The sequence below is a fragment of the Alnus glutinosa genome, chromosome 11 (assembly GCF_958979055.1).
Source record: "Alnus glutinosa chromosome 11, dhAlnGlut1.1, whole genome shotgun sequence".
Taxonomy (NCBI): domain Eukaryota; kingdom Viridiplantae; phylum Streptophyta; class Magnoliopsida; order Fagales; family Betulaceae; genus Alnus; species Alnus glutinosa.
In genome coordinates, this window is record NC_084896.1 from 25,119,410 (window position 1) to 25,128,019 (window position 8,610).

Sequence of the window (8,610 nt, forward strand, 5' to 3'; positions counted from 1 at the left end):
CATATTTCTTTGTAAAACTTTATTGAAAATGATTAGTAGTTAAGTAGGGTTTGTGGGGGTATATACGACCTACGGACATACATGTACACTACATATCTAATGATAATTTTTAAAAGTATAATAATTGATGGAAGAAGAACACGAGAAGGAAATGAATTGTTTTCAGCTCATTATAAGGAGACTTCAAAAAACTAGCCGGAGAGATATAATGAACTGTTTGGCAACCGAGTGGAATAATTATTCCACTCGGGTTTTAGAAAAAACCCACCCACCCGCATAAAACCCGGATTTTGACCTGGATTTGACCCGAATTTTGAGAAAATTTAATGCTGTTTTTCAGATTAATGGTGGGACCCACGCGCAGGAAAAGTTGACTAAAAAAGCGCGTGGGTCCCACATTTAAATAATAAAATATCAATAATTTAAATAAAAAAAAAAAAGAAATTAAAAAAAAAACAGAGGGGTGGCTGCCGGCTGGCAGCCACCCCCCTTGGGGGAGGCCGCGCGGCCTCCCCCGAGTACTGGGGGTGGCCGCGCGGCCACCCCCGACCCTTGGGGAAGGCCGCGCGGCCTCCCCCGAGTACAAGGGGTGGCCGCGCGCCCCGACCCTTGGGGGAGGCCGCGCGGCCTCCCTCGAGTATTGTGGGTGGCCGCGCGGCCTCCCCCGAGTACTGGGGGTGGCCGCGCGGCCACCCCCGACCCTTGGGGGTGGCCGCGCGGCCTCCCCCGACCACTGGGGGTGGCCGCGCGGCCACCCCCAAAAGGGTGGCTGCCGGTTGGCAGCCACCCCTTTCTTCATTTTTTTTTTTTTTTTTTTTTTTTTAATTTTTAATTTTGATTTCAATTATTTTTTAAAAAAAATATTATTTATTTTTTAAATTAAATAATCAATATATAATAAATTATTATTATTTAAATTATTATTTCACACAACTTTTCAAAATACCAATCATTATACACAACTTTTTAAACTTCCAATCATTTCTTACTATTAAAATATAATATTTTTCAATCTCAAAATTCAACACCCAAACACAATTCTTTACCTCGATATTTGTAAATAGAATTAGAATTCAATTCTAATTCTAAAAATTCAATACCCAAACGCACCATTAAGTAATTTTAAAAATTTCTCTTATGTTCCCCGAATAATAAAGTAATTTTTAAAATTATTATTGTATAAAAATTTGATAGTAATTAATTACTAGTTTAATATCTTTAACGAAGGAACACAAAATGAAATTTTAGCCTTGCTCGGGGAGGTATATCTAAGAGCGCAGGTATTTCAAACTTTTCTCCAAATTCAATAAGAGCATGCAGTATCAAGCTCTCAATTGTTTCTCTAATTCCTCGGCTCACGAATTCTACACTCTATTGAATTTTTTAACAATTTTTTTCCATTCGCGCCTTCCGTCTTCACTTCCATCTCTCTGGCGCCTTCCGTCTTCACTTCCTGGTGGGTCGTCAAAATCTGGACCGTATAGGGAGATTGAGAGATCGGGAGAGGGAGAAGTTTCTGGTGGGTCGGTCGCTGCTGGGGAGGAAGCCGACGTCGGAGGGTCACGGACAGCGCCGGCGACGCCGAAGATGGGATTTTTTCCGGCGTTTTTCCGGAGCCCAAACAGGGGGGATCCAATTTTTGGGTAAGTAGATTCTCAAGTTTTGATTTCCGGTTGATGGGTACTGAATTTCTGGGTAGAAATTCTCAGAGAGAAGCCGCAGGAGTATGGGAACATTTTCTGGGTTCTTGAGGGTTTTCGGGTAAATAAAAATTTTGGGGTTGTTTGAGAAGAAAACCGAATGGGCTTTGGGTAGGATTTTTTGGACTTTCTTCTAGTACAGATTGTTGGGTTCATTTTGTGAAATTTTGAAGTTTCTGTTTGAATTTTCCCCCTGTTTTTCGGTTGTCAGTAGCCTAGCGTTTGCAATCTCATTTAAACCCCTGTTTGAGTTTTGGGGTTTTTGGTGCTTTTCTGGGCTGAATTTGAGATGGGTTTGTGTGATTTTGATGTTGATGACAGTTAAATTGGTTGGTGTCCAAACTAATAAAAAACAATATATAATTAAAATAGAGAAATATTTAGAGAGTTTGATGTATAAAGTTTTTCAAAAGTGAGAGATAAAACCGAAAAAGTAGATTGTTTGAATTAAATTTAGAGAAAATTTTGGAGAACTTGATGCACATGGTCTAAAGCCACACAAAATGAACTTTTAGCCTAACTCCGGGAGGTATATCTAAAGCCACATCATCGATCCTTTGCTTGCAAATTGCCTTATATATCTACAGTTCAGCTGCACCTAGGTTCCTACTGAGCACAAGCTTTCATCTCCCTCTTTCTACCAAAAAAAGAGAAAAGCATGGATTCTGGAGCTCGGACTCATGTGCTCCTTGTATCCTTTCCAGCCCAGGGGCAAATTAACCCTTTGCTCAGACTAGGAAAGAGACTTGCTGCCAAGGGCATGCTTGTCACCTTCTCTACAACCGAAAGCATTGGCAAAGATATGCGAAAAGCCAACAACACCACTGATGACCAAGCCATTCCAGTGGGAGAGGGTTTTATAAGGTTTGAATTTTTCCAAGATGGTTGGGAAATGGATGACCCTAGACGAAAAGACCTGGAAGGCTACTTGCGTCAGCTTGAGCTTGCTGGAAAGGACGCACTTCACCAAATAATCAAGAAACACGCCCACAAGGATCATCCAGTTTCATGTCTTATAAACAGCGCCTTTATCACATGGGTTTGTGATGTAGCCATCGATCTTGGCATCCCTAATGCCGTCCTCTGGGTTCAGTCTTGTGCAGCCTTTTCGGCTTATTATCACTATCACCATAATCTGGTGCCTTTCCCATCTGAATCGCAGCCCATGATTGATGTTCAACTGCCCTCCTTGCCTCTTTTAAGGTACGATGAAGTCCCTGACTTCTTGCACCCTTCTAGTCCATTTCAGTTTTTAGGGAGGATCGCCATAGACCAGTTCAAGAACTTTTCAAAACCATTTTGCATATTGATGGACACGTTCCAGGAGCTCGAGCACGAGATCATTGACTACATGTCAAAGCTCTGTGTGATCAAGCCGGTCGGCCCCTTATTCCTAAACCCAAAAGCACCAGACACAAGTGTTCGAGGCGACATCTTGAAAGCCGATGATTGCATTGAGTGGCTCAACTTGAAGCCCCCAGCATCCGTCACATACATCTCCTTTGGCAGTGTTGCCTATGTCGAACAAGAACAAGTGGATGAGATTGCTTACGGGCTCTTAAATTCTGGGATCTCGTTTTTATGGGTAATGAAACCACCTGGTAAACATAACGATTTCAAGTTGCATGTTCTACCCGATGGTTTCCTGGAAAAGGTTGGGAATAGAGGCAAGGTGATACAATGGAGTCCACAAGAAGAGGTATTAGCTCACCCTTCAGTTGTGTGTTTCGTAACACACTGTGGCTGGAACTCGTCCATGGAAGCCGTCACCTTAGGCGTGCCGGTAGTGACAATTCCTCAGTGGGGTGATCAGGTTACTAATGCAAAGTTCTTGGTGGATGTGTTTGGAGTGGGGGTGAGATTATCCCGTGGCCAGGCCGAAAACAGATTGATCTTGAGAGATGAGGTTGAGAAATGCTTACTGGAGGCAACGGTGAGCCCGAAGGCAGTAGAACTGAAGCAACATGCATTGAAATGGAAGACGGCAGCTGGGGAGGCGGTGGCAGAGGGTGGCTCCTCCGACCAGAATATTCAATCCTTTGTTGACGAGATTAGGAAGAGATGTGTTGCTGTGACTTCCACGTTAATCAATCAGTGACAAGATTCAGATATATATGTGCTTCAAAATTCACTCGTTATATGTGTCTTTAGTTTCTCGGGCTCTTCTTTTAGTTGACTTGAAACTCAGAATCTCTCGAGTTTCTCCAATTGCCTCAACCAACTTTCATCATGGACCGCTACAATAAGTTATGTTGGTAACATTTCTGTTTGTTTTATTTCCATCTTGAGCATCTTCAAACTGTGGAATGGATTGATAAAATAGATTGTGCACTTTTTTCTTTTTTCTTTTTTCTTTCTCACACTAATTTGTTAGAAAAAAAAATGAAAGTGTTTTGTGGGGAAGCATAATAAGAATGAAATATCTGTTGTTTTTCTCATAGTTGCCTTGAAATTCTACCAAATATTTATGGACAATGATATGATGGTGGGATGAATTACAAGCCATTCAAGCAAAACAAATTTACATATACGCTAGTTATTGATGAACTTGAAATTGGAAAATGAGTTAACTAAATTGACACTTTATAACAAGCTGGTGATTATTGTTGGGGTCTCATTTTCATTTTATTTGAAGCCTAATAAGAATGTTTGGTGCTACTTATTTAGTGCTTGAAAATATTATAATTAAGAGAATGAGCACTACCCAAAAAAAAAAAAAGAAAAAGAAAAAAAGACTCAAGATAAAAACGTTGAAACATTCACACTGCACTGCACTGCACTCTCTCTATTTCCCTTCGTCGACCACTAGCACTGTTCCACCCCACTTCGAGCCGTGCTCGTTCTAGTCGATGCTGTTTAGCCATTCCGTCAACATTGTCGTTTCGTCTCTCGCTCTCTCTCTTCTAACAGAATAGTAATATATTATTAAGGTGTGGAGTATCCAAATCGGTGCAATTAAGTAGTGTGTTTGGGCATGGATTTGCATCCTTAGGTTCAGATTGGTACTATACTTTTATTTTGTGCTGCTTTTGCACAAATTTCTTGATTATATGGTGATTTCAATTAAGATAACAGTATAGTTGGACTGAATTGCAATGATAATTATAAATACAAAAAGGAGTACATTCACAGGTATTAAATAGGTGCTTAATTATTCTCTTTTAAAGTCTCTATTCAATTTTCACTTTCCTATCACATTAGAACATATTTTTGCAAACTAAAAACAAAAAATATCTTTTCAAAACAGTTAACAAGTATACCTAAATTTCCTTTTGTGAAAATGCATGGATATAGGCAGATATATAATAATAATAATAATATTATGCTTACACCTAGATACATATTTATTCAGCTCAACTATAAACATTTTTTAATGAAGGAATGAATCTTTTTAACCCAGAAGAATTACAAAAATTAAAAATAGTGAAAAAAAATATACAAACATCAACACCGATTGTGAAAGTAGTAAAGCTACAATTCAACAAGAAATTTGGTAGAAAGAAACCCCAAGGGATGGCTCAAATGGTCAGGACATGAGACAATATGGCATTTCTGTTTTTTGATTACTAGTTCGAGTCCTGATGTGTACTACCTCCTCTTGGAGCCAGCCACCCCGAGCATAGCCCATGATTTAAGGCCTCATTACTAAAGTGATGTTGGGGATGGAGCTAAGAATTAGTATGTAAATTCTAGTTGGACTTCTATGGCTACGCTACCATTGTGTGTGAGCCAGCATATTCCAAGGTACTTTTCAATTATAGGTAAAACATGATGCCTTGTTAAAAAAATAAAGAAAAAAGAAAAAAGAAGAAAGTTAATAGGAAGATAAAGACAACGGTTCCCAGTTTAGACAAATAAAGTAGTGACCACATTGGGATGCTAATTGTCATGTCACAATCTCCCCATTAGACAAAAACTCTTTCTCCCTAAAAATAAAAGACAAAAAAGCTTTCTTTTGCAGCTTGTTGCCAGAATTTTCTTTTCTTTTCTCTCTCTCGATCTCCAGGGTTTTCTTCAGCTCTGGACGCCTTCCACCGCCGGCTTTATCCAATCTGCTTCTCTCCCTCTTTCTCACGTCTCCTCTGCCAGCGCCCTTTGCAGTTATAAATGGCTAGACAACAGCCTTGTCGACCTTTACTTCTACGGGAGAAATGCTATTTTTTTCAAAAAAAAATAAAAAAATAAAAAATTATTTCTACAAATAATATGTCACAATCTTATATAATTAATTATTTTTAGAAATTTGAAGAAGAAATTTGGAAGAGTTTATCTTCTTGTACTGCTTGTGACTTGTGTGGTGGCCGGGTTTTTTTTGGGCAATTCAAGAGTTTGTTGACTGATATTTGTGGTGTTATATTAACGTGATAGGAATCCAAAAAATTTTGTTTGAATTGAAAGAAAACTAGTTTACTAAATAGTTACCTTTCTATCTCTTTCACTCTCTCTTACTTTTATTACTAAAAAATATATGACTTAGAGAAGAGTTGAGGAAATATTCTTTCACTTTTTCTTATTTCAAAACACCTTACAAAACCCATATATATAGGCATACAAAAAAACAAATGTCAAGCCTTTTCTTCTCGCTCTTTATTACAATAAACACCAATAACTTCACTAAATTCAGAAACTGAAAAACATGAGTTTAATAAACCAAAGGTTATTATTAATTAAAGAAACTTTATGACCTTTAAAACTTTCTTACGTTTTGATTTGTTTAGTTTAGTCTCCAACACACCCCCTCAAATCAAAACCTCCTCATGCCAAGCATGTCTCTTAGCCTCATGAAAATTGCACATAATAATGGCTTAGTAAATATATCTGCTACTTGTTCAGTGGGTGTGGCAATATTGAAGCTCTATTGTCTTCCGCTTCACATGATCTCTAAGAAAGTGGAACCTAGTGTCAATATGTTTGCTCCTCCCATGCCATATTGGATTCTTAGCCAGCTTTTATTGTAGATTGGTTATCCACATAAATCACAGTTGGCTCTTCTTGTTTATGCTCTAGTTCCTTCAAAAGATTCCTTAGTCATATAGCTTCACAAAGCGTAGACGAAGCCGCCACATACTCCGCCTCACAGGTAGACAAGGCTACAATTGCTTGTTTCTTGGATGTCCAAGAAAATGTTGTAGAACTAAAATAGAACGCATAGCCAATAGTACTTTTTTTCTCATCTTGGTCACATCCACAATCACTGTCTGAGTAACCAACTAATTTTGCTTCATCACCATAGGCATAGAAAAAACCAAGATTCAGAGTACCTTTGATGTACCTTAGAATCCTTTTTGTAGCTAGCCAATGATTCTCCATTGGTGTCTCCATGTATTGACTCACAAGTCCAACTCCATACACAATATCTAGCCTTGTAATAGTCAAATACTTCAGACTTCCAACCAAACTCTTGTAAAGAGTTAGCTCAATAACTCGACCACCTCCTTCTTTTGACAACTTTATGCTTGTTTCAACTAGAGTACTCATAGAGTTGCAACTTTCCATCTTAAATTTTTCTAATATCTCATTCATGTACTTCTTTTGAGATATGAAAATTCCATCATGTTGTTGCTTCACTTCAATGCCAAGGAAGTAGGACATCAACCTGTTGTCTGTCATTTCAAACTCCCTAAACATTGATTGCTTGAATTCCTCAAACATTTCACTACTATTTTCTGTGTATAATAGATCGTCAACATATAGGTAATTAATTAGAAATTCACCTCGATGGTTTTTCTTCATATAAACACCATGCTCATATGGACATTTGGTGAAGCCATTATGATGAAGCTAACTATCGATGTATGCATTCCAAGCTTTTGGTGCCTGTTTTAAGCCATATAATGCATTTTTAAGGCGGTACACCTTGCTTTCTTCTCCTTCCATTATGAAGCCTTTCGGTTGTTGTACGTATACTTCTTCTTCAAGGATGCCACTAAGAAAAGCTGACTTGACATCAAGTTGATATATCTTCCAATTATGATGAGCGGCAAGTGTGATCAACAGTCTCACTGTGTTAAGTCTCGTAACTGGTGCAAAGACCTCTTCATAGTCGATGCCGTACTTTTGTTTGTAGCCTTTAACTACTAATCTTGCCTTGTATTGAGAAACTTCACCTTCTGCAGTGCGTTTGATCTTGTATACCCACTTGAAACCAATACCCTTTTGGTTTGATGGGAGTGTTGTCAACTCCCAAGTGTCATTCTTTTGAATAGTATGTATCTCCTCGTCCATTGTGGATCTCCAACAATTTTCTTCAACAGCTTCTTGAAAGGTAAGAGGCTCATGATCAGTATATAGGCAGAAAAGATTAGTCTCTCCATCTTCTGTTTGCTCATAGATTTCCCTAAGACTTCTCCTCTTAATTGCACTTTGATTTGTGAAGGATCTGCTGCCGCTATCTCCCATATAAGGTGTAGAGTCCCTATGTGCTGGGGGCAGTGTGGTAGGCTGAGAAGATAGTAGGGTACTTTGTGGAGCTTTTGTTGAGAGCTCTTTAGGCTCCTCCACTAGTTGTTGTTCTTTGGCCTTCTCTTCATCACTTCAGCTCCATACTCTTTCTTCATCAAATATAATGTCTCTACTAACTACTAATTTTTTTGTTAGTGGGTTGTAGATCTTGTATGCTTTCGACTCTTTACTATATCCGAAGAAGATACATTTTTCACCACGATCATCAAGCTTCTTTCTCTTGGATTTGGGAACTTGAGAATATGCAACACACCCAAAGATTCTTAGGCGTGCAACACTTGGCTTGTAGCCGCTCCATGCCTTTTGAAGTGTCATATTTTTGACACTTTTGGTAGGACATCGGTTGAGTAAATAAGATGAGCATGCCACAACTTCTGCCCAGAATTGTTTTAGTAGCCCTTTCTCCTTAAGCATAATTCTAGTCATATTTAGAATGGTACGATTCTTT

The 8,610-nt window shown here is 38.7% G+C and overlaps 1 protein-coding gene across 2 annotated transcripts; it reads left to right on the forward strand.

The window, feature by feature from the left end:
• Positions 1 to 1,332: 1,332 nt before the first annotated feature.
• LOC133882689 (gallate 1-beta-glucosyltransferase-like) lies at positions 1,333 to 3,976 on the forward strand. 2 transcript variants are annotated; one of them, XM_062321897.1, is made up of 2 exons: positions 1,334 to 1,643; positions 2,405 to 3,976. In XM_062321897.1, the coding sequence occupies exon 2, from the start codon at positions 2,461 to 2,463 to the stop codon at positions 3,796 to 3,798; it is 1,338 nt and encodes a 445-aa protein (XP_062177881.1). In that variant the 5' UTR covers positions 1,334 to 1,643; positions 2,405 to 2,460; the 3' UTR covers positions 3,799 to 3,976. The 2 variants fall into 2 exon arrangements, with proteins under 2 accessions (XP_062177880.1, XP_062177881.1); XM_062321896.1 differs by having other exon boundaries at positions 1,333 to 3,976.
• Positions 3,977 to 8,610: the final 4,634 nt, after the last annotated feature.